We start from the raw sequence: 25,741 nt of genomic DNA, 5'->3' as shown, positions 1-25,741 counted from the left end.
TTGATAAAGTGAATTTTGTCCTTTTAGGAGGACACTGCATGCCAGACTTCAGATTGGGCCTGGAGATATTAACAACTCATCTGAGTTACAGCTGACCAATTTCTGCTTACTGGTGGATTTTTTGTTGGATATAGTTTCTTTGGTAAGATCACCTTGGTGAAAAAATATTGAGGAAATGCAATAACGTAGTTCAAATATTTCATTTTGGAAATGGACCGCATCTTCAAAAAATATCATTTTTTAAATTAACTTGATTTTTCCCCCTTTTGGCATAGCATTTTAAATAAAATTTTTGAAGTGTTTTGTCCTCTGACATACATTATATATAATACATATAAAATTCTTATATAATACATGGAATATACTTCATAATTGCATGTTACTGAATTCTTACATGTTTAGTATATAATAGTCTAATGCTGCATTTGTATTCATTAATGATTCTATTAAATGAAGACTGTTGGAAATCTTTTCCCCTTTTCTCTCCTCAATTCTTTGCTTTCTCATTTTGAAGCCTACTAGAAGTATGAGGGTGCTGTGTCAGGTATGACATTCAGCCTGTTTTGTTTTTAACTGATTGTATTCACTTTTGTTATGTTATAATTTCAGTAATGTAACAGATAAAACTGGGGTTCTTTTATAGTACATGCTTCGAAGTACTTAAAATTGAGTATTTGGGAATAGAAATTTTACGTCATTAATAATAAATGACCATACAATGTTAATTAAGAGCATGGTACATATAAAATGAGTAAAATTATTTCTTTTTCTTATATATTAATAAGTTAAAAATTAAATAACGTAACTTTGGAGTTATACACTGTATAAACTTTTGTCACTTTGCTTTTATTTTCAGGAGACTTACATTGAAATCCAGACAGAACACTTGCCCCAGTTGCTGCTCAGGATGATATCTGCCCTGACAAGCCACCTCCAGACATTGCACTTGACTGAACTCACAGATTCTCTCAGGCTCTGCTCAAAGATCCTTAGCAAGGTTCAACCTCCTCTGTTATCTGCCAGCACTGGAGGTGTGTTGCAGTTTCCAAGTGGGCAGAACAACTCAGTCAAGGAGTGGGAAGACAAAAAGGTAACACTTTGCTGTTATTTTTGGTACTAGACCAATTATATTTCTTCAAGGCAGAACAGTTGCTAACTAAAATCACTTAACACATACTCATTTAAATATTCGTCAATCTTTCCTAGTTCCCAGTGTTGTGGCAGTAGACCGTCTTGTAGGCTTTTTTTTTGGCTCTAGTGCAATTTAACTGTCTATATCCACACTTTCCAAAAGAAATATAACACAAGCAACATATGTAATTTAAAATTTTCTGGTAGCTACAGTAAAAAATATATATATATAGAACAGGTGAAAATAATTTTAATTGTATTTTACTTGGCCCATTAAAGCTAATATATTACCATTTCAACATGTAATCAATAGAAAATGATGTAACATAAAAAATACTAGTCAGATATTTTACATTCTTTTTTGTACTGTCTTTAAAATTCCACTGTGTATTTTATACTTACAGCACATTCAAATACTAAATTTTTATTAGAAGTACATGATCTATACTTAATTTGGTAAAATTTACATTTGAAAAATTAAATTCACATACCCAGCTTGTTCGAAACATACTTAAAAGTTTTCTCGGAACTAAATTAAGGATCACTTTTAAAATTTTAATTAAAATTAATTGCATTAAAAAATGTAGTTTCTTTGTCAGATCAGCCACATTTCAAGAGCCTAATAGCCACATGTTGCTAGTTACTATCCTATTAAACAGCAGGTTTATAATACAAAGTTTATTGGTCCTTTTCATATATATACACTAAATTTTTGACATGTTCTTCTTGAAATCCAGAATCTTTTTGCTCTCCTCGGTCTTCCAGATTCTTTTTTTTTTTTTTTTTTTTCCTCCTTTGCGGTACGGGGGCCTCTCACTGTTGTGGCGTCTCCCGTCGCGGAGCACAGGCTCCAGACGCGCAGGCTCAGCGGCCATGGCTTATGGGCCCAGCCGCTCCGTGGCACGTGGGATCCTCCCGGACCGGGGCACGAACCCGCATCCCCTGCATCGGCAGGCGGACTCTCAACCACTGCACCACCAGGGAAGCCCCCAGATTCTTAATGCTTACTTTATGATGTTGAATAGAATTGTAACACAGTTGACCCTTGAGCAACACAGGTCTGAACTGAGTGGGTCCACTTATATGTGGATTTTTTTTCAATAAATATATTGGAAAATTTTTTGGAGATTTGTGACAATTTGAAAAAACTCTCAGGCAAACCACATAGCCTAGAAAAATCACAAAAATTAAGAAAAAGTTAGGTATGTCATGAATGCATAAAATATGCATAGATATACATATAACATACAGAATATGTTTTAATATATTATTTATGTTATCAGTAAGGCTTCCAGACAACAGTAAGCTTTTAGAAGTTAAGTTTTGGTGGTATCAAAGGTTACATGTGGATTTTTGACTGTATAGGGGTTCGGTACCTCTAACCCCTGCATTGCTCAGGGTCAACTATAATTTTAATGTCTGGCACTAGTAACATATTTAAACACCTATGAAATGGGTGTGGAAAAATCAGCAGTTTAAAAGCTTTCAGGTTTATAATATTACATGTACTTTTTAGTAAATAGTAATGAAAAACATTCACGGAATCATGTAATTCCGTTGAATTTAGGCACAGGGGCACTATGTCAAAAAAAAGATTTAAAAATTTCTAGCATATAAGTTCATTACCTAAATCCTGTGGTTGTGTAGTTGCCCTTACTTTTTTTTTCAGTTGCTTTTTAATTTTGTCAGCCAGGCAAAATGCATTATCAGGATGATCTCATACAGCCTTTTCCATCAAGTCTTAACCCTAGAACTTTTTTCTTGGACCTTCTAAATATATTGCTTTTCATGTATGAAATGAACATTACCCTCAAACAATTTAAATATATCCCAGGATTATCCCACATAAACTAAAACTAGTCTGTCTTATTTTCCTTCCTACCTGCTTACTATTTATATGTGAGAGATATTGATTCTGTTGTTGGACAGTTCATTTTGTTGTGCTGTTTTTCCTTAATTTATGCCTCTAGGATCTTCTTAGGAATAAAACTAAAATAGATATTAGCTATTATTGGTTTGGTTTTTATTTGAATGAGATTAGTGAAAGTAGGGGAGGGACCTTAGCAGTCTCTCAATAGCATATTCAAATATGTGAATATTTACTATGTAGAAAACATCTGGAGGCACTTTATTGGTGGTTACAGGTAAAGTAAATGGGAACACCCATTCATATTAAATGAAAGACAATTAAATAATATACTTTTTTAATATAATGGTTGATTAACCTTAGATATGCTTCCCACCCTTTGGTCTTCCTGCCTGTTCCCGGGGTTTCTATGTTCTTTCCTATTTTTTACTGAAGCACAGTGGTATTATCTTCACTGAGATGTCTAATATTGATCATATTTGAAAGCTGAGAGTATTTTCAGTATTCCTTTTTTTGAAATTGTAATTGAAGGAATGATTCTTTTAAAAATTATAAATCTAATTTTTTCTCCATGTACTTAGTACATTTTTGTAAAATCAGTGTATTGGATATCTATACCCAAATGTAATTCCTTTCTATTTTCAGAAAGATATTTTACTATAAAATAATCTGAACTATAGTTACGTAATATAGACCATACAACTAAGTGTTATAAATGTATGCAGGTGTAACTGAATTTATAGCATGAATTCTATTAATGTAATATCATCCATTGTTTTATAATCCTTATATGAGAAAGATGAATACAGAAATAATAATAAGCTAATGACAATTTTACCATTTAAATAAGACTTATTTTTTTTAAATGTATAAATTTCAAAGGAGAAAAATCGACAAGTTCAGTTCTGTTGCCTCTAAACTTTGGCATTGTAATGTGAAAAGTTCTCATGCTGTTATAGAGACAGTCATCTGCTGTGGTGAAAGGAGGCTGAAGTTTAGAAGCATCTAATCTGAGCTCTTCGACCTACTAAGTTTATTTGCTATGACCTTGGGCGAGTTTTGTTTTGAACTTCCCTGAGCCTCAGTTTTCTTACCTTTGAAATAGAGAGCACCCACTCTATGTATCCAGCAGTGAACTAGGCACATCTAGGTGAACTTTGCCCTTCCTGACCCTTTCTTTCTGCTTGAGAGACATATATTAAATAATTGCATATTTAATTATAGTTGTGATAAATGTATGAAGGAAAGAATGGAGTGGTAGGAATGTGGGAAAGGGGTGATCAGACCTAGATTGGGGGCCACGGAAGGCTTTCTTGAGGACGGATTGTTTGAGTGAAGCTCTAGAGGAATCCGGGCAGGTGAGGTAGGAAGAAGAGAGCCCTTGACAGAGGAAGGAGCATTTGCACAGACTCGTAGGCAAAAAGGAGCGCCGTGCAGACAAGGAGGGGAGATGCTGCTGCTGAGGCAGTCAGGGGCCAAGTCTTACAGAGCCTTTTCACTGTACTAAGGCTTTTAGTCTTTATCTTCAGAGCAATGGGAAGACACCGAAGGGAGAAAAGCAAGTGACATAATCACATTGTGTATTTGAAAAATTAGTCCAAGGGAGGGGATATGGGGATATAAGTATACGTATAGTGGATTCACTTTGTTATACAGCAGAAACTAACACAACAATGTAAAGCAATTATACTCCAATAAAGATGTTAAAAAAAAAAGAAAAGAAAAATTACTCTGGTTGCAGTGTGGAGTATGGATCTGAGAAACAGAAATGGATGTGGGGAGACCTGCAGTAGTGCAGATGAGAGGCGGTGGTAACATGTACTTACAAGATGGGGGAGTAAAGACAGAAATGGATGGATCAGCCACGTATTGAGGAGGAAAAATCAATAAGCTGCAGTAATGGATTGGTAGGGTAATGAGTGGTCACTAACATTTATTGAAGGTTTACCAAGTGGCAGGTTCTACACTGTCTTACTTAATCCTCATTGCAGCTGTAAAATGTGGGAATTTGCCATCTCAATTACATAGATTAGGAGGTTTGAAGAGGTTCAGTAACTTGCCAAGGTTCGGAGAGGTTCAGTGACTTGCCAAGCGGGAAAGTGGCAGACTCTTAGCTGACTCATGGCCAGCATCCTTGACCGCTGTACTGGAATGGATGTGAGGAAAGTGTGGAAGAGAGGTGGAGAAGGTACCAAGAATCGCCCCTAGATTCCTGCCTTCCTGTTTTGATGAAGGGTGGTGTCATTCACTGAGGCAGAGAACACCAGGTGAGGCCCAGCTTTGTAGCATCAGAGCATTTAGTGTGTATATCTTCAGTGATCTTCCATAAGATCACTTTTTAGTGATCTTATTCAAGTTCAAATTATGCTCTGGCACAATCATCCAAGGAGTTTGTGATATGTATAGCTTTTGTTTACTTAAACTAAGCCATAAAATATGCTTGATGATTGTACTCATCCTATCTTTATAGAGAGGGAACAGTTAATCATTATTATTAATAATGATGAAGTTATTCTTTTTTTTTTTTTTTATTAGTTTCTGCTTTATAACAAAGTGAATCAGTCATACATATACATCTGTTCCCACATCCCCTCCCTCATGCATCTCCCTCCCTCCCACCCTCCCCATCCCACCCCTCCAGGCGGTCACAAAGCACCGAGCTGATCTCCCTGTGCTCTGCGGCTGTTTCCCACTATCTATCTACCTTACGTTTGGTAGTGTATATATGTCCATGCCTCTCTTTCCCTTTGTCACAGCTTACCCTTCCCCTTCCCCATATCCTCAAGTCCATTCTCAAGTAGGTCTGTGTCTTTATTCCCGTTTTACCCCTAGGTTCTTCATGACATTTTTTTTTTTTAATTCCATATATATGTGTTAGCATACGGTATTTGTCTTTCTCTTTCTGACTTACTTCACTCTGTATGACAGACTCTAGGTCTATCCACCTCATTACAAATAGCTCAGTTTCGTTTCTTTTTATGGCTGAGTAATATTCCATTGTATATATGTGCCACATCTTCTTTATCCATTCATCCGATGATGGACACTTAGGTTGTTTCCAGCTGCGGGCTATTGTGAATAGAGCTGCAATGAACATTTTGGTACATGTCTCTTTTTGAATTATGGTTTTCTCAGGGTATATGCCTAGTAGTGGGATTGCTGGGTCATATGGTAGTTCTATTTTTAGTTTTTTAAGGAACCTCCATACTGTTCTCCATAGTGGCTGTACCAATTCACATTCCCACCAGCAGTGCAAGAGTGTTCCCTTTTCTCCACACCCTCTCCAGCATTTATTGTTTCTAGATTTCTTGATGATGGCCATTCTGACTGGTGTGAGATGATATCTCATTGTAGTTTTGATTTGCATTTCTCTAATGATTAATGATGTTGAGCATTCTTTCATGTGTTTGTTGGCAGTCTGTATATCTTCTTTGGAGAAATGCCTATTTAAGTCTTCTGCCCATTTTTGGATTGGGTTGTTTGTTTTTTTGCTATTGAGCTGCATGAGCTGTTTATAAATTTTGGAGATTAATCCTTTGTCAGTTGCTTCATTTGCAAATATTTTCTCCCATTCTGAGGGTTGTCTTTTGGTCTTGTTTATGGTTTCCTTTGCTGTGCAAAAGCTTTGAAGTTTCATTAGGTCCCATTTGTTTATCTTTGTTTTTATTTCCATTTCTCTAGGAGGTGGGTCCAAAAGGATCTTGCTGTGATTTATGTCATAGAGTGTTCTACCTATGTTTTCCTCTAAGAGTTTGATAGTTTCTGGCCTTACATTTAGGTCTTTAATCCATTTTGAGCTTATTTTTGTGTATGGTGTTAGGGAATGATCTAATCTCATACTTTTACATGTCCCTGTCCAGTTTTCCCAGCACCACTTATTGAAGAGGCTGTCCTTTCTCCACTGTACATTCCTGCCTCCTTTATCAAAGATAAGTTGGCCATATGTGCGTGGGTTTATCTCTGGGCTTTCTATCCTGATCCACTGATCTATCTTTCTGTTTTTATGCCAGTACCACACTGTCTTAATTACTGTAGCTTTGTAGTATAGTCTGAAGTCAGGCAGCCTGATTCCTCCAGCTCCGTTTTTCGTTCTCAAGATTGCTTTGGCTATTCGGGGTCTTTTGTTTTTCCAAACAAATTTTGAAATTTTTTGTTCTACTTCTGTGAAAAATGCCAGTGGTAGTTTGATAGGGATTGCATTGAATCTGTAGATTGCTTTGGGTAGTAGAGTCATTTTCACAATATTGATTCTTCCAATCCAGGAGCATGGTATATCTCTCCATCTATTTATATCATCTTTAATTTCTTTCATCAGTGTCTTATAATTTTCTGCATACAGGTCTTTTGTCTCCTTAGGTAGGTTTATTCCTAGATATTTTATTCTTTTTGTTGCAATGGTAAATGGGAGTGTTTTCTTGATTTCATTTTCAGATTTTTCATCATTAGTGTACAGGAATGCCAGAGATTTCTGTGCATTAATTTTGTATCCTGCTACTTTACCAAATTCATTGATTAGCTCTAGTAGTTTTTCGGTAGCATCTTTAGGATTCTCTATGTATAGTATCATGTCATCTGCAAACAGTGACAGCTTTACTTCTTCTTTTCCAATTTGGATTCCTTTTATTTCCTTTTCTTCTCTGATTGCTGTGGCTAAAACTTCCAAAACTAGGTTGAATAAGAGTGGTGAGAGTGGGCAGCCTTGTCTTGTTCCTGATCTTAGTGGAAATGGTTTCAGTTTTTCACCATTGAGGACAATGTTGGCTGTGGGTTTGTCATATATGGCCTTTATTATGTTGAGGAAAGTTCCCTCTATGCCTACTTTCTGCAGGGTTTTTATCATAAATGGGTGTTGAATTTTGTCGAAAGCTTTCTCTGCATCTATTGATATGATCATATGGTTTTTCTCCTTCAACTTGTTAATATGGTGTATCACATTGATTGATTTGCGTATATTGAAGAATCCTTGCATTCCTGGAATAAACCCCACTTGATCATGGTGTATGATCCTTTTAATGTGCTGTTGGATTCTGTTTGCTAGTATTTTGTTGAGGATTTTTGCATCTATGTTCATCAGTGATATTGGCCTGTAGTTTTCTTTCTTTGTGACATCCTTGCCTGGTTTTGGTATCAAGGTGATGGTGGCCTCGTAGAATGAGTTTGGGAGTGTTCCTTCCTCTGATATTGTTTGGAAGAGTTTGAGAAGGATGGGTGTGAGCTCTTCTCTAAATGTTTGATAGAATTCGCCTGTGAAGCCATCTGGTCCTGGGCTTTTGTTTGATGGAAGATTTTTTATCACAGTTTCAATTTCAGTGCTTGTGATTGGTCTATTCATATTTTCTATTTCTTCCTGAGTCAGTCTTGGTAGGTTGTGCATTTCTAAGAATTTGTCCATTTCTTCCAGGTTGTCCATTTTATTGGCATAGAGTTGCTTATAGTAATCTCTCATGATCTTTTGTATTTCTGCAGTGTCAGTTGTTACTTCTCCTTTTTCATTTCTAATTCTACTGATTTGAGTCTTCTCCCTTCTTTTCTTGATGAGTCTGGCTAATGGTTTGTCAATTTTGTTTATCTTCTCAAAGAACCAGCTTTTAGTTTGGTTGATCTTTGCTATCGTTTCCTTCATTTCTTTTTCATTTATTTCTGATCTGATCTTTATGATTTCTTTCCTTCTGCTAACTTTGGGGGTTTTTTGTTCTTCTTTCTCTAATTGCTTTAGGTGCAGGGTCAGGTTGTTTACTCGAAATGTTTCCTGTTTCTTAAGGTGGGATTGTATTGCTATAAACTTCCCCCTTAGAACTGCTTTTGCTGCGTCCCATAGGTTTTGGGTCGTCGTGTCTCCATTGTCATTTGTTTCTAAGTATTTCTTAATTTCCTCTTTGATTTCTTCAGTGATCACTTCATTATTGAGTAGTGTATTGTTTAGCCTCCATGTGTTTGTATTTTTTACAGATCTTTTCCTGTAATTGATGTCTAGTCTCATAGCATTGTGGTCGGAAAAGATACTTGATACAATTTCAATTTTCTTAAATTTACCAAGGCTTGATTTGTGACCCAAGATATGATCTATCCTGGAGAATGTTCCATGAGCACTTGAGAAAAATGTGTATTCTGTTGTTTTTGGGTGGAATGTCCTATAAATATCAATTAAGTCCATCTTGTTTAATGTATCATTTAAAGCTTGTGTTTCCTTATTTATTTTCATTTTGGATGATCTGTCCATTGGTGAAAGTGGGGTGTTAAAGTCCCCTACTATGATTGTGTTACTGTCGATTTCCCCTTTTATGGCTGTTAGTATTTGCCTTATGTATTGAGGTGCTCCTATGTTGGGTGCATAAATATTTACAATTGTTATATCTTCTTCTTGGATCGATCCCTTTATCGTTATGTAGTGTCCTTCTTTGTCTCTTCTAATAGTCTTTATTTTAAAGTCTATTTTGTCTGATATAAGAATTGCTACTCCAGCTTTCTTTTGATTTCCATTTGCATGGAATATCTTTTTCCATCCCCTTACTTTCAATCTGTATGTGTCTCTAGGTCTGAAGTGGGTCTCTTGTAGACAGCATATATATGGGTCTTGTTTTTGTATCCATTCAGCCACTCTGTGTCTTTTGGTGGGAGCATTTAGTCCATTTACATTTAAGGTAATTATTGATATGTATGTTCCTATTCCCATTTCCTTAATGGCTTTGGGTTCGTTATTGTAGGTATAGTCCTTCTGTTGTGTTTCTTGCCTAGAGAAGTTCCTTTAGCATTTGTTGTAAAGCTGGTTTGGTGGTGCTGAACTCTCTCAGCTTTTGCTTGTCTGTAAACGTTTTAATTTCTCCATCAAATCTGAATGAGATCCTTGCTGGGTAGAGTAATCTTGGTTGCAGGTTTCTCTCCTTCATCACTTTAATTATGTCCTGCCACTCCCTTCTGGCTTGTAGAGTTTCTGCTGAGAGATCAGCTGTTATCCTGATGGGGATTCCCTTGTGTGTTATTTGTTGTTTTTCCCTTGCTGCTTTTAATATGATTTCTTTGTGTTTAATTTTTGACAGTTTGATTAATATGTGTCTTGGCGTATTTCTCCTTGGATTTATTCTGTATGGGACTCTCTGTGCCTCCTGGACTTGATTAACTATTTCCTTTCCCATATTAGGGAAGTTTTCAACTATAATCTCTTCAAATATTTTCTCAGTCCCTTTCTTTTTCTCTTCTTCTTCTGGAACCCCTATAATTCGAATGTTGGTGCGTTTAATGTTGTCCCAGAGGTCTCTGAGACTGTCCTCTGTTCTTTTCATTCTTTTTTCTTTATTTTTCTCTGCATCAGTTATTTCCACTATTTTATCTTGCACCTCACTTATCCGCTCTTCTGCCTCAGTTATTCTGCTATTGATCCCATCTAGAGTATTTTTCATTTCATTTATTGTGTTTTTAATCGATGCTTGATTCATCTTTAGTTCTTCTAGGTCCTTGTTAACTGTTTCTTGCATATTGTCTATTCTATTTCCAAGATTTTGGATCTGGGAAATAGAATCTTGGATCAGCTTTACTATCATTATTCTGAATTCTTTTTCAGGTAGACTGCCTATTACCTCTTCATTTGTTAGGTCTGGTAGGTTTTTATCTTGCTCCTTCACCTGCTGTGTGTTTTTCTGCTTTCTCATTTTGCTTATGTTACTGTGTTTGGGGTCTCCTTTTTGCAGGCTGCAGATTCGTAGTTCCCGTTGTTTTTGGTGTCTGTCCCCCGTGGCTAAGGTTGTTTCAGTAGGTTGTGTAGGCTTCCTGGTGGGGGGGACTAATGCCTGTGTTCTGGTGGTTGAAGCTCGATCTTGTCTTTCTGGTGGACAGGTCCACGTCTGGTGGTGTGTTTTGGGGTGCCTGTGGCCTTATTATGTTTTTAGGTATCCTCTCTGCTAATGGGTGGGGTTGTGTTCCTGCCTTGCTAGTTGCTTGGCATAGGGTGACCAGCACTGTAGCTTGCTGGTCGTTGACTGAAGCTGGGTGCTGGTGTTGAGATGGAGATCCCTGGGAGATTTTCGCTGCTTGATATTATGTGGAGCTGGGAGGTCTCTTGTGGACCCGTGTCCTGAAGTTGGCTCTCCCACTTCAGAGGCACAGCACTAACTCCTGGCTGCAGCACCAAGAGCCTTTCATCCACCCGGCTCAGAATAACAGTGAGAAAAAGTAGAAAGAAATAATTAGTAGAAGAAAGAAAGAGAGATTGAAAGAAAGGAAGAAGGGAAGTAAGGAAGGAAGGAAGGAAGAAAGAAAGAAAGGAGGGAGGGAGGAAGGATGGAAAGAAAGGAAAGAAAGGAGGGAGGGAGGGAGGAATGAAAGCAAAAGGAAGAGTGAATGGAAGAAGAGAGGGAGGGAGGGAGGAAGGAAAGAAAGAAAGAAAGACAGTAGGGAGGGAGGGAGGGAGGAAGGAAAGAAAAAGAAAGTGGAAAGAAGAAGGGTGGGAGGGAGGGAGGGATGGAGGAAAGAAAAAGAAAGAAGGAAAGGAGGAGCGGAGGGAGGGAGGGAGGAAGGGAAGGGAGGAAAAAAAGAAAGAGCAGGTAAAGTAAAATAGAATAAAGTATGAAATATAGTAGCGTTATTAAAATTAAAAAGTAATTATTGAAAAAAAAACACGGACCGAAAGAACCCTGGGACATATGGTGGAAGCAAAGCTATACAGAGAGAATCTTACACAGAAGATTACACATACACATTCACAAAAAGAGAGCAGGGGGAAAAATCAAAAATCTTGCTCTCCAAGTCCACCTCCTCGATTTGGGATAATTCGTTGTAAAAAGAGGAAAAGGGCGAAAAGTCTGAAATCTTGCTAAGTCCACCTCCTTAATTTGAGATAATTCGTTGTAAAAAGAGGAAAAAAAAAGGGGGGAAAGTCTTAAATCTTGTCCTCAAGGTCCACTTCCTCAATTTGGGATGATTCGCTGTCCATTCATACACTCCACAGACGCAGGGCACATCAAATGGACCGTGGAGCTTTAATCCGCTGCCTCGGAGGCTGCACAGAGAGATTTCCCTGTCTCTGCTCTCACAGCTCCCGGGTCTCAGCCTTGGACCTGGCCCCGCCTCTGCGCGTAGGTCGCCGGAGGGCGTCCGTTCTTCGCTCAGACAGGACGGGTTTAAAGGAGCCGCTGATTCGGGGGCTCTGGCTCACTCAGGCAGAGGGGAGGGAGGGGAATGCCCTCTCCTCGCGCACCAGGCAACAAAAGGGAAAAAAGTCTCTTGCCTCTCCGGTAGCTCCAGACCCTTTCCCCGGACTCCCTCCGGGCTAGCACTAACCCCTTCACGGTCTCTTCCTGCCGCCAGCCCCAGACCTCTCCCTGCGCTCCGACTGAAAGCCGATACCCGAGCCTCAGCTCCCAGCCCCGCCCGCCCTGGCGGCCGAGCAGACAAGTCTCTCGGGCTGGTGTGTGCCTGAGGGCACCGATCCTCTGTGCCAAAATCTCTCTGCTTTGCCCTCCACACCCCTGTTGCTGTGCTCTCCTCCGCTACTCCGAAGCTTTCCCCCTCCGCCACCTGCAGTCTCCGCCCGCGAAGGGGCTTGTAGTGTGTAGAAACCTTCCCTCCTTCACGGCTCCCTCCCACTGGTGCAGGTCCCGTCCATATCCTATTGTCTCTGTTTATTCTTTTTTTCTTTTGACCTACCCAGGTATGTGGGGAGTTTCTTGCCTTTTGGGGGGTCTGAGGTCTTCTGTCAGCGTTCAGTAGGTGTTCTGTTGGAGTTGTTCCACGTGTAGATGAATTTCTGATGTATCTGTGGGGAGGAAGGTGATCTCCGCGTCTTACTCTTCCGCCATCTTCCTCCGGCTCTTGATGAAGTTATTCTACTTCAGTAGCTAGTTCATTTTTTCTTTATACTGTAATTGTCTCTTCTCCTCTAGATTATAAACAGTTCCTTTTGTTCCAAATACCTAATGTGGGAAATAATGTCGGTTCAGTAACTGCTTGTTGGAAGAATGGAAGCTTAATAGCAAACACTTAAATAGTACTTTATATATTTCAGAAAGAAATTTCACTTCATTCGGTCCCAAATAGAAGACTTATTAGATTTTATTTCTAGTTTTTATTTTTGTTTTTGTTTTAGCATCTTTATTGGAGTATCATTGTTTTACAGTGGTGTGTTACTTTCTGCTGTATAACAGAGTGAATCAGCTATACATATACATGTATCCCCATTTCTCCTCCCACTTGCGTCTCCCTCCCACCCTCCCTATCCCACCCTCTAGGTGGTCACAAAGCACGGAGCTGATCTCCCTGTGCTATGTGGCTGCTTCCCACTAGGTATCTATTTTACATTTGGTAGTGTATAGATGTCCATGCCACTCTCTCACTTCATCCCAGCTTACCCTTCCCCCTCCCCGTGTCCTCAAGTCTGTTCTCTACATCTGTGTCTTTATTCCTGTCCTGCCCCTAGGTTCTTCACAACCAGTTTTTTGTTTTTTTTTTTTAGATACCATATATATGTGTTAGCATACGGTATTTGTTTTTCTCTTTCTGACTTACTTCACTCTGTATGACAGACTCTAGGTCCATCCACCTCACTACAAATAACTCAATTTCGTTTCTTCTTATGGCTGAGTAACCGTCCATTGTATATATGTGCCACATCTTCTTTAACTATTCATCTGTCAGTGGACACTTAGGTTGCATCCATGACCTAGCTATTGTAAATAGTGCTGCAATGAACATTGTGGTACATGACTGTTTTTGAATTATGATTTTCTCAGGGTATATGCCCAGTAGTGGGATTGCTGAGTCATATGGTAGTTCTATTTTTAGTTTTTTAAGGAACCTCCATACTGTTCTCCATGGTGGCTGTATCCATTTACATTCCCACCAACAGTGCAAGAGGGTTCCCTTTTCTCCACACCCTCTCCGGCATGTATTGTTTGTACATTTTTTGGTGATGGCCATTCTGACTGGTGTGAGGTGATACCTCATTGTGGTTTTGATTTGCATTTCTCTAATGATTAGTGATGTTGAGCATCCTTTCATGTGTTTGTTGGCAATCTGTATATCTTCTTTGGAGAAATGTCTCTTTAGGTCTTCTGCCCATTTTTGGATTGGGTTGTTTGTTTTTTTGATATTGAGCTGCATGAGCTGCTTGTAAATTTTAGAGATTAATCCTTTGTCCTTTGATTCATTTTGCAAATATTTTCTACCACTCTAAGGGTTGTCTTTTGTCTTGTTTATGGTTTCCTTTGCTGTGAAAAAGCTTTTAAGTTTCATTAGGTCCCATTTGTTTATTTTTGTTTTTATTTCCATTTCTCTAGGAGGTGGGTCAAAAAGGATCTTGCTGTGATTTATGTCATAGAGTGTTCTGCCTATGCTTTCCTCTAAGATTTTGATAGTGTCTGGCCTTACATTAAGGTCTTTAATCCATTTTGACTTTATTTTTGTGTATGGTGTTAGGGAGTGTTCTAATTTCATTCTTTTACATATAGCTGTCCACTTTTCCCAGCACCACTTATTGAAGAGGCTATCTTTTCTCTATTGTATATTCTTGCCTCCTTTATCAAAGATAAGGTGACCATATGTGCACGGGTTTACCTCTGCGCTTTCTATCCCGTTCCATTGATCTATTTTGTGCCAGTAGTATACTGTCTTGATTACTGTAGCTTCGTAGTATAGTCTGAAGTCCAGGAGCCTGATTCCTCCAGCTCCGTTTTTCTTTCTCAAGATTGCTTTGGCTGTTCAGGGTCTTTTGTGTTCCCATACAAATTGTGAAATTTTTTGTTCCACTTCTGTGAAAAATGCCAGTGGTAGTTTGATAGGGATTACACTGAATCTGTAGATTGCTTTGGGTAGTATAGTCATTTTCACAATGTTGATTCTTCTAATCCAAGACCATGGTATATCTCTCCATCTGTTTGTATCTTTAATTTCTTTCATCAGTGTCTTATAGTTTTCTGTTTATGAGTCTTTTGTCTCCTTAGGTAGGTTTGTTCCTAGGTATTTTATTCTTTTTGTTGCAGTGGTAAATGGGAGTGTTTCCGTAATTTCTCTTTCACATTTTTCATCATTAGTGTATAGGAATGCAAGAGATTTCTGTGCATTAATTTTGTATCCTGCTACCTTACCAAATTCATTGGTTAGCTCTAGTAGTTTTCTGGTAGCATCTTTAGGATTCTCTATGTATACTATCATGTCATCTGCAAATAGTGACAGTTTTACTTCTTCTATTCTGATTTGGATTCCTTTTATTTCTTTTTCTTCTCTGATTTCTGTGGCTAAAACTTCCAAAACTATGTTGAATAAGAGTGGTGAGAGTGGGCAACCTTGTCTTGCTCCTAATCTTAGTAGAAATGGTTTCAGTTTTTCACCATTGAGAACACTGTTGGCTGTGGGTTTGTCATATATGGCCTTTATTATGTTGAGATAAATTCCCTCTATGCCTATTTTCTGCAGGGTTTTTATCAGAAATGGGTGTTGCATTTTGTCAAAAGCTTTTTCTGCATCTATTGAGATCATCATATGGTTTTTATCCTTCATTTTGTTAATATGATATATCACATTGATTGATTTGCATATATTGAAGAATCCTTGCATTCCTGGGATAAACCCCACTTGATCATGGTGTATGATCCTTTTAATATGCTGTTGCATTCTGGTTGCTCGTATTTTGTTGGATTTTTGCATGTATGTTCATCAGTGATGTTGGCCTGTAGTTTTCTTTCTTTGTGACATCCTTGTCTGGTTTTGGTATCAAGGTGATAGTGGCCTTGTAGAATGAGTTTGAGACTGTTCCTCTCTCTGCTATATTTTGGAAGAGTTTGAGAAGGATAGGTATTAGCTCTTCTGTAAATATTTGATAGAATTAGCCTGTGAAGCCATCTGGTCCTGGGCTTCTGTTTGCTGGAAGATTTTTTAATCACAGTCTCAATTTCAGTGCTTGTGATTGGTCTGTTTATATTTTTTATTTCTTCCTGGTTCAGTCTCGGAAGGTTGTGCATTTCTAAGAATTTGTCCATTTCTTCCAGTTGTCCATTTTATTGGCATAGAGTTGCCTGTGGTAATCTCTCATGATCTTTTGTATTTCTGCAGTGTCAGTTGTTACTTCTCCTTTTTCATTTCTAATTCTGTTGATTTGAGTCTTCTCCCTTTTTTTCTTGATGAGTCTGGCTAATGGTTTATCAATTTTGTTTATCTTCTCAAAGAACCAACTTTTAGTTTTATTGATCTTTGCTATTGTTTCCTTCATTTCTTTTTCATTTATTTTTGATATGATCTTTATGATTTCTTTCCTTCTGCTAACTTTGGGAGTTTTTTGTTCTTCTTTCTCTAATTGCTTTAGGTGTAAGTTTAGGTTATTTATTTGAGATGTTTCTTGTTTCTTAAGGTAGGACTGTATTGCTATAAACTTCCCTCTTAGAACTGCTTTTGCTGCATCCCATAAGTTTTGGGTCATTGTGTTTTCATTGTCATTTGTTTCTAGGTATTTTTTGATTTCCTCTTTGATTTCTTCAGTGATCTCTTGGTTATTTAGTAGCATATTGTTTAGCCTCCATGTGTTTGTATTTTTTACAGATTTTTTTCTGTAATTGATATGTAGTCTCATATCGTTGTGGTCAGAAAAGATACTTGATACGATTTCAACTTTCTTATATTTACCAAGGCTTGATTCGTGACCCAAGATATGATCTGTCCTGGAGAATGTTCCATGAGCACTTGAGAAGAAATTGTATTCTGTTGTTTTTGAATGGAATGTCCTATAAATATCAATTAAATCCATCTTGTTTAATGCATCATTTAAAGCTTTTGTTTCCTTACTTATTTTCATTTTGGATGATCTGTACATTGGTGAAAGTGGGGTGTTGAAGTCCCCTACAATGAATGTGTTACTTTTGATTTCCCATTTTATGGCTGTTAGCATTTGCCTTATGTACTGAGGTGCTCCTGTGTTGGTGCATAAATATTTACAATTGTTGTATCTTCTTCTTGGATTGATCCCTTGATCATTATGTAGTGTCCTTCTTTGTCTCTTGTAATAGTCTTTGTTTTAAAGTCTATTTTGTCTGATATGAGAATTGCTACTCCAGCTTTCTTTTGATTTCCATTTGCATGGAATATCTTTTTCCGTCCCCTCACTTTCAGTCTGTATGTGTCCCTAGGTCTGAAGTGGGTCTCTTGTAGACAGCATATATATGGGTCTTGTTTTTGTATCAATTCAGCCAGTCTGTTTCTTTTAGTTGGAGCATTTAATCCATTTACATTTAAGGTAATTATTGATATGTATGTTCCTATTACCATTTTCTTAATTGTTTTGGGTTTGTTATTGTAGCTCTTTTCCTATTCTTTGGTTTCCTGCCTAGAGAAGTTCCTTTAGCATTTGTTTTAAAGCTGGTTTGGTGGTGCTGAATTCTCTTCGCTTTTGCTTGTCTGTGAAGGTTTTAATTTCTCCATCAAATCTGAATGAGATCCTTGCTGGGTAGAGTAATCTTGGTTGTACGTTTTTCCCTTCCATCACTTTAAATATGTCATGTCCCTCCCTTCAGGCTTGCAGAGTTTCTGCTGAAAGATCAGCTGTTTACCTTATGGGGATTCCCTTCTGTGTTATTTGTTGCTTTTCCCTTGCTGCTTTTAATATGTTTTCTTTGTATTTAATTTTTGATAGTTTGATTAGTATGTGTCTTGGCGTGTTTCTCCTTGGATTTATCCTGTATGGGACTCTGTGCTTCCTGGACTTGGTTGACTATTTCCTTTCCCATATCAGGGAAGTTTTCACCTATAATCTCTTCAAATATTTTCTTAGTCCCTTTCTTTTTCTCTTCTTCTTCAAGGACCCCTGTAATTCGAATGTTGGTGTGTTTAATGTTGTGCCAGGGGTCTCTGAGACTGTCCTCAATTCTTTTCATTCTTTTTTCTTTATTCTGCTCTGCAGTAGTTATTTCCACTATTTTATCTTCCAGGTCACTTATCCGTTCTTCTGCCTCAGTTATTCTGCTATTGATTCCTTCTGGAGAATTTTTAATTTCATTTTTTGTGTTGTTCATCATTGTTTGTTTGTTCTTTAGTTCTTCTAGGTCCTTGTTAAATGCTTCTTGTATTTTCTCCATTCTGTTTCCAAGATTTAGGATCATCTTTACTATCATTACTGTGAATTCTTTTTCAGGTAGACTGCCTATTTCCTCTTCATTTGTTCGGTCTGGTGGGTTTTTACCTTGCTCCTTCATCTGCTGTGTATTTCTCTGTCTTCTTATTTTGCTTCACTTACTGTGTTTGGGGTCTCCTTTTCTCAGGCTGCAGGTTCATAGTTCCGGTTTTTTTTGGTATCTACCCCCAGTGGGTAGGGTTGGTTTTGTGGGTTGTGTAGGCTTCCTGGTGGAGGGGACTGGTGCCTGTGTTCTGGTGGATGAGGCTGGATCTTGTCTTTCTGGTTGGCAGGACCACATCCAGTTGTGTGTTTTGGGGTGTCTGTGACCTTATTATGATCTTAGGCAGCCTCTCTGCTAATGGGTGGGGTTGTGTTCCTGTCTTGCTCGTTGTTTGGCATGGGGTGTCCAGCACTGGAGCTTGCTGGTCATTGTTTGGAGCTGGGTCTTAGTGTTGAGGTGGAGATCTCTGGGAGAGCTTTCGCTGTTTAATATTATGTGGGGCTGGGAGGTCTCTGGTGGACCAGCATCCTGAACTCAGCTCTCCCACCTTAGAGGCTCAGGCCTGACACTCGGCCGGAGTGCTAAGACCCTGTCAGCCACTCTGCTCAGAAGAAAAGGGAGAAAGAAAAGAAAGAAAGAATAATAATAAAATAAAGTTATTAAAATAAAAAAATTTTTAATAAAAATATTCAAAAGTAATGAAAAAAAGGAAAAGAGAAGAGAGCAACCAAGCCAAAAAACAAATCCACCAATGATAACAAGTGCTAAGAACTATACTAAAACAAACAAACAAACAAAATACGGACAGACAGAACCCTAGGACAAATGGTAAAAGCAAATCTGTACAAACAAAATCACATAAAGAAGCATACACATACACACTAACAAAAAGAGAAAAAAATATATATATATTTAAAGAAAAGGAAGAGAGCAACCAAATCAATAAACAAATCTACCAATGATAATAAGTTCTAAACACTTAAATAAAATAAACATAAAACCAGAAACCAGTCAGTCGGATACAGCAAACCCCAAGTCTATATAGTTGCTCCCAAAGTCCACCGCCTCAATTTGGGATGATTTGTTGTCTATTCAGGTATTCCAGAGATGCAGGTACATCAAGTTGATTGTGGAGGTTTAATTCGCTGCTCCTGAGGCTGCTGGGAGAGATTTCCCTTTCTCTTCTTTGTTCGCACAGCTCCCGGGGCTCAGCTTTGGATTCGGCCCCGCCTCTGCGTGTAGGTCGCCGGAGGACGTCTGTTCTTCGCTCAGACAGGACGGGGTTAAAGGAGCCGCTGATTAGGGGGCTCTGGCTCACTCAGGCTGGGGGGAGGGAGGGGTACAGAATGCAGGGTGAGCGTGCGTCGGCGGAGGCCGGCGAGACGTTGCACCAGCGTGAGGTGCGCCGTGTGTTCTCCCGGGGAAGTTGTCCCTGGATCATGGGACCCCGGCAGTGGCGGGCTGCAGAGGCTCCCGGGAGGAGAGGTATGGATTGTGACCTGTGCTTGCACACAGGCTTTTGGTGGCTGCAGGAGCAGCCTTAGCGTCTCATGCCCGTCTCTGGGGTCCGCGCTGTTAGCCGTGGCTCGCGCCCGTCTCTGGAGCCCCTTTAAGCAGCGCTCTGAATCCCCTCTCCTCGCGCACCAGGAAACAAAGAGGGAAGGAAAAGTCTCTTGCCTCTTAGGCAGCTCCAGACTTTTTCCCGGACTCCCTCCCGGCTGGCCGTGGCGCACTAACCCCTTCAGGCTGTGTTCACGCCGCCAACCCCAGTCCTCTCCCTGCGCTCCGACCGAAGCCCGAGCCTCAGCTCCCAGCCCCGCCCGCCCCGGCGGGTGAGCAGACAAGCCTCTCGGGCTGGTGAGTGGCGGTCGGCACCGATCCTCTGTGCGGGAATCTCTCCGCTTTGCCCTCCGCACCCCTGTTGCTGTGCTCTCCTCCGCGGCTCCGAAGCTTCCCCCCTCCGCCACCCGCAGTCTCTGCCCGTGAAGGGGCTCCTAGTGTGTGGAAACCTTTCCTCCTTCACGGCTCCCTCCCACTGGTGCAGGTCCCATCCCTATCCTTTTGTCTCTGTTTATTCTTTTTTCTTTTGCCCTACCCAGGTATGTGGGGATTTTCTTGCCTTTTGGGGGGTCTGAGGTCTTCTGCCAGCGTTCAGTAGGTGTTCTGTAGGAGTTGTTCCACATGTAGATGTATTTCTGATGTATTTGTGGGAAGGAAGGTGATCTCCATGACTTCTCTGCCATTTTGAAGGTCCCCCTATTTCTAGTTTTTAAAATGTTATTTTTTTTAACCTTACGTGTCTCATTCCATGCATTGTTTAGACATTAGGAAAGTGATTTCATGAAATAGATTGTATAAATTATTATTAGTTTGAAAACAAGTATATAGATCCTAGAGAGTTTTACATATATGTATTTTGTCCTCAAGAACCTAAGCTTAAGTTATGCATATAGCAAATAATAAATATTTATTGAATAGCTTTATATTAATATATTAATTAGAACCGTATCAGTATTTCCTATTAGCATAGATATGTGAATCAATTGTAGAAACTCTTTTAAGATTCAACCAAATATATAGATTAAGTTGTGAAATGTGAATTAGGTTGTGAATAAGTCAAATCTAAAGCTGACTTCTTTCAAAATGTGACTTTTTAATTTTAATTTCTAACATAATACATTTAGTTACTCAGCCTCTGCTCTTTTTACACTCTACCAGGTATTATCAGTTTCTCTTGAAAATCCTACTGAAGTGTTTGAAGATGGAGAAAATCCACCAAGTAGTCGCTCCTCAGAGAGTGGATTCACTGAGTTCATACAGTATCAAGCAGACCGAACTGATGACATCGACAGAGAACTGAGTGAGGGACCGGAGGCAGCTGCCATCCCAATTGGTAGCACATCCTCTGAAACAGAAACCGCCTCCACTGTGGGATCTGAAGAAACTATCATCCAGCCCCCTTCCATAGTCACTCAGGGGACAGCACCCCAAAGTGGGAAGACAGCCCAAAAAACTGCAATGCAGTGCTGCTTGGAGTATGTCCAGCAGTTTCTCACCAGACTTATCAACCTCTACATCATTCAGAGTAACTCTTTCTCTCAGGCTTTGGCTACAGAACATCAAGGGGATCTTAGTCGAGAGCTAGGAGAGACTTCAGACTGGGACAGGGATTCCCATGGTGGTGTAAAAGAGAGAAACATAAGTAAACAAAAAACTTCGAAAGAATACCTTTCTGCCTTCCTTGCTGCTTGTCAGCTCTTCCTGGAGTGCTCCAGCTTCCCAATTTACATTGCTGAGGGGAACCATACCTCAGAGTTACGTTCTGAAAAATCAGAGACTGGTAAGGTCCTCTTGGTTTTATTTATTTAAAAATATTTTTTATGGCATGCTTTCCCCTCAACCTTTTTTTTTTTTTTTTTTTTGGTACGCGGGCCTCTCACTGTTGTGGCCTCTCCCGTTGCGGAGCACAGGCTCCGGACATGCAGGCTCAGCGGCCATGGCTCACGGGCCCAGCCGCTCAGCGGCATGTGGGATCCTCCCGGACCGGGGCACGAACCCGCGTCCCCTGCATCGGCAGGCGGACTCTCAACCACTGTGCCACCAGGGAAGCCCTCTCCTCACCCTTTATTTTAAGGAACACTAAGATATTAAAACTGGGATTTTTTTTAGCCTCTTAATTTTTAAAACTTTTAATTTGTAGATTTTTTTTCAATGAAACACTGTCATTATGGGGAGATTGATATGTTGGAAAATTTCCTGATTTCCTTTATTGTGACTAGCATCATATGTGTTTACCTTCATTTAAATTTTTATTTATATATACACACACACACACACACACACACACATATATAGTACACACACATAGTGCAGTGAGTACTACATAATGTTAATTGATTAATAAACTTTTTTTAGGACAGAAGATAGGTTGTATGACTTGATATAAGAAAAATACATACTAAAAAAATTTTATGGAATTCCTCTTGCTGCTTTATTTTCTTGAAGCTCTATTCTAAGTGAGAAACCATGGTTTTGTTCACCAAGCAAGGCCTAAAGTTATTTGGTAGAAGTGCTTTGTGTTTTGAAATTAACTCGGAAGATAGAGTGTGTGTGCAAGGTTCAGTGTGATGGACTGTGTTGGCTTCCGGCTTTCGTTTCAGACTGGGAGCACGTTCAGCCTCCACTGTGGCTCCAGACGCTGATGACCGCTTGCAGCCAAGCAAGTGATTGCAGTGTGCAGAGTGCTGCGATTTCACTAGTAATGGATCTGGTAGGATTGACTCAGTCGGTGGCCATGGTCACTGGGGAAAACATCAGCAGTGTGGAGCCTGCACAACCCTTAAGTCCAAACCAGGGAAGAGTAGCTGTGGTTATTAGACCTCCCCTCACTCCAGGCAATCTGAGATACATAGCTGAGAAGACTGAATTTTTCAAGGTGAGCTCTAAGAAATACATTCATGACTAAGATGATACTTGAGCTAATTTGCGTAGCAGAGATTTTAAAGAAGATAATCAGGCTTAATTAAACACCTCTGAATATCATACCATATAGGAAAAGACACCACACTTGATCAGTGCTGCTTGGCCAGTCTTCTCCCCAGTTTTGTGAGGAGAGAAAAGATAAGGATATGGGGAGTATTAGAGTAAAGAGAAAAGTTCATTTATACAGTAAAATGTATTTCCAGATAAAGTGGTTGTGACACTTTTGCTTTCCGTAGAGTGCAACCTCTGCTCTCCAAAACACCCAGAAAAAGTTTTCTGACTCTGAATTGTCTGATGATCATTTGTGATGCATGATGTCATTCAAAAAAAAAAATGCAGTCTTTGATCTCTATCACAACAGTACATATGATATCCTCTACATAGAAAGAACATCAAGTATATTTGACTTAAGCAGGTAGATTATTTATATATAAAATTTTTTTTTAATTTTAATGTAATTTCAAGTTATTGTGCCCCTCCAGATAGCTCCTCCTGCTAGGTCAGAGCTGGCTTCTACAATGTTGTGGTGAACCCTGATGATTGTTGCATTTTTATTAATGCTGTCATAGATCATCAAGTGCTGTGTTAACACATGTGGCACTGAAATACATACAACCTATTTTGTATGTTTTAAGTAGTTTGCATATTTGAACTATGAATTATATTTCACTTTGCAGCATATAACTGTAAACGTTAAATTGCCTTCAATGTGGGATTTATATCCTCTTAAAGATAACATATTCTAGCATCACTTTACTAAACATCTCTAAAATAGTGAAATGGGGTCTCGTCCCTTTAAAAAGTGTTTACATATCTGCTGTTTAAGATAAATATAATTAAAGGACCATCATAAAAGGTTCTAAAAGCCTGGACCAGAAAGTGAGCAGACGGAAAGCTACACTTTTAAATCTCATTCCAGTGGCATAATGAGTATTAAGACCTTCTAGGTCTGGCAGTCAGAGGCTTGTTTGTACCTAATAGGAAATGTCTGTTAAATAAGTTTCCATTTGCAATTTTGTAACTGTGACTTTTACATCTTTTTTTTATAGCATGTCGCTTTAACATTGTGGAACCAGATGGGAGATGGGACACCTCAGCACCACCAGAAGAGTGTGGAACTGTTTTATCAATTACATAACTTGGTTCCCTCTTCTAGCATCTGTGAGGATGTTATAAGTCAGCAGTTAACCCATAAAGATAAGGTAAATTCTTCTCTTCTTATCCTGTGCCCACCCTACCTCCTGCTTGCATTATACTAAAAGGTAAATTAAGGAAACTCTAGGAAAATTATTTCATCTAGTATCTGAATAAGAGATAATATGAATTCATTCAGTGATCATCAAATCTTTAAAATACATGTGTTCTGTTCTTTTTAGAGGAAAGTTCTTTACATAAGCATCAGTAATATGAAAAATCAAGGAACCCAAAATCAAATGCTGGGTTTATTTCTTGGTTCAGGATACCACCTGTGGGGAGTGATGATTAAAGTTGTTGGTGGTCCAAGTTCTTGGGTCGTTTAAAGATGTATTCGGTGGCCTCAGTTATGAAACTGGTAGATACATTAACTAATATATGTGAAATGACATTTATAAGCTATAGAGTGTTAGTATGTGAGATTATATGATTTGCCTTATAATAAATATCCAAAATAAGGATTTTGTATCCTAATGTATATGAAGTGTGATACATATGTCAGTTAGAGTAAAGATGGCTGAGTCATGACTGGGCCTGAGAAGAAGCTAGAACGATCATTCTGACTGACCTGTTCAGGGTAACTTAATGAAGTCTGTGGTCTTCCTGTATCTGCTCTCTAATATTAATTTTAAGAAGATTTTTTGAACAGCTTTTAGAAGTGGATTGCCCTCATTTTGAAAAGTTCTCAATGCTAGTGAGATTGAATGGGTTTTGTTCAAAAAGGCATTGTGTAGGGTAAATGCAGCATTTGGCAGGGGGTCCTGGCAAATGAAGGAGTAAATGAGAGGACTGAAAAGTTTATTCCAAGAAAACTGTTAAAATTCTAATTTTACTTCAACACATTCTTTCAGAATTGTTCAGAAAATTTTAAATAGAGCGCCTTGTATTTCAGTGTGGTAATTTGCTTTATATTAAGTATAAATCTAGGACAAATTATATACCTGTTTACTTGTATAACATTTCATTTTAAAGAAATACTAAGCTCTGAATAAAGATATTATATATCCATGAAAAAAACCTATCTGTTATTACTTACTTTTTTTTTTACATGTTTCGATTGGTTGATGTACAAACTCAGGCTTCACTGGAAAAACATTTATTAGGCCCACAGAAAAAGCAGGCACTCCTCTAACCTATCACAAACAGTTTAGACAGTTGCAATCCCGATTTCAGGGGTCTTTTACTTGAAGGATTCCACAAATGCTGGAGGAAGACTATAAAATTTTTAGTAATATTACAATTTCTTTTTCTCTGTTTTTTTTAAATTTTATTTATTTATTTTTATACAGCACGTTCTTATGAGTTATCCATTTTATACACATCAGTGTATACATGTCAATCCCAATCTCCCAATTCATCCCACCACCACCACCACCCCCCGCCACTTTCCCCCTTGGTGTCCATACATTTGTTCTCTACATCTGTGTCTGTCTTTCTGCCCTGCAAACCGGTTCATCTGTACCATTTTTCTAGATTCCACATATATGCGTTCATATATGATATTTGTTTTTCTCTTTCTGACTGACTTCACTCTGTATGACAGTCTCTAAGTCCATCCACATCTCTACAAATGACCCAATTTCGTTCCTTTTCATGGCTGAGTAATATTCCATTGTATATATGTACCACATCTTCTTTATCCATTAGTCTGTCAGTGGGCATTTAGGTTGCTTCCATGACCTGGCTATTGTAAATAGTGCTGCAGCGAACACTGGGGTGCATGTGTCTTTTTGAATTATGGTTTTCTCAGGGTATATGCCCAGTAGTGGGATTGCTGGGTCATGTGGTAATTCTATTTTTAGTTTTTTAAGGAACCACCATACTGTTCTCCATAGTGGCTGTATCAGTTTACATTCCCACCAACAGTGCAAGAGGTTTCCATTTTCTCCACACCCTCTCCAGCATTTGTTGTTTGTAGATTTTCTGATGATGCCCATTCTAACCGGTGCGAGGTGATACCTCATTGTAGTTTTGATTT

General features: G+C 38.9%; 1 protein-coding gene across 5 annotated transcripts in view; it reads left to right on the top strand.

Moving 5' to 3' along the window:
- DOP1A (DOP1 leucine zipper like protein A) overlaps positions 1-25,741 on the top strand; it is a gene marked incomplete at its 5' end in the record, with an annotated part of 94,783 nt that overhangs the window by 32,639 nt on the left and 36,403 nt on the right. For 3 of the 5 annotated variants that reach the window (XM_079716762.1, XM_079716760.1, XM_079716759.1), the window contains 6 exons: positions 28-142; positions 515-544; positions 857-1,090; positions 20,806-21,427; positions 22,248-22,522; positions 23,619-23,771. In XM_079716762.1, coding sequence (XP_079572888.1) covers positions 28-142; positions 515-544; positions 857-1,090; positions 20,806-21,427; positions 22,248-22,522; positions 23,619-23,771 — 1,429 coding nt within the window. The remainder of the gene's footprint in view (positions 1-27; positions 143-514; positions 545-856; positions 1,091-20,805; positions 21,428-22,247; positions 22,523-23,618; positions 23,772-25,741) is intronic. The other 2 variants (XM_079716761.1, XM_079716763.1) reach the window with 1 other exon arrangement.

This window comes from Hyperoodon ampullatus, assembly GCF_949752795.1.
Source record: "Hyperoodon ampullatus genome assembly, chromosome: 12".
Lineage (NCBI taxonomy): Eukaryota > Metazoa > Chordata > Mammalia > Artiodactyla > Ziphiidae > Hyperoodon > Hyperoodon ampullatus.
Note: the sequence above shows the minus strand (reverse complement) of the source record. Positions and strands in the feature narration are given on the sequence as shown.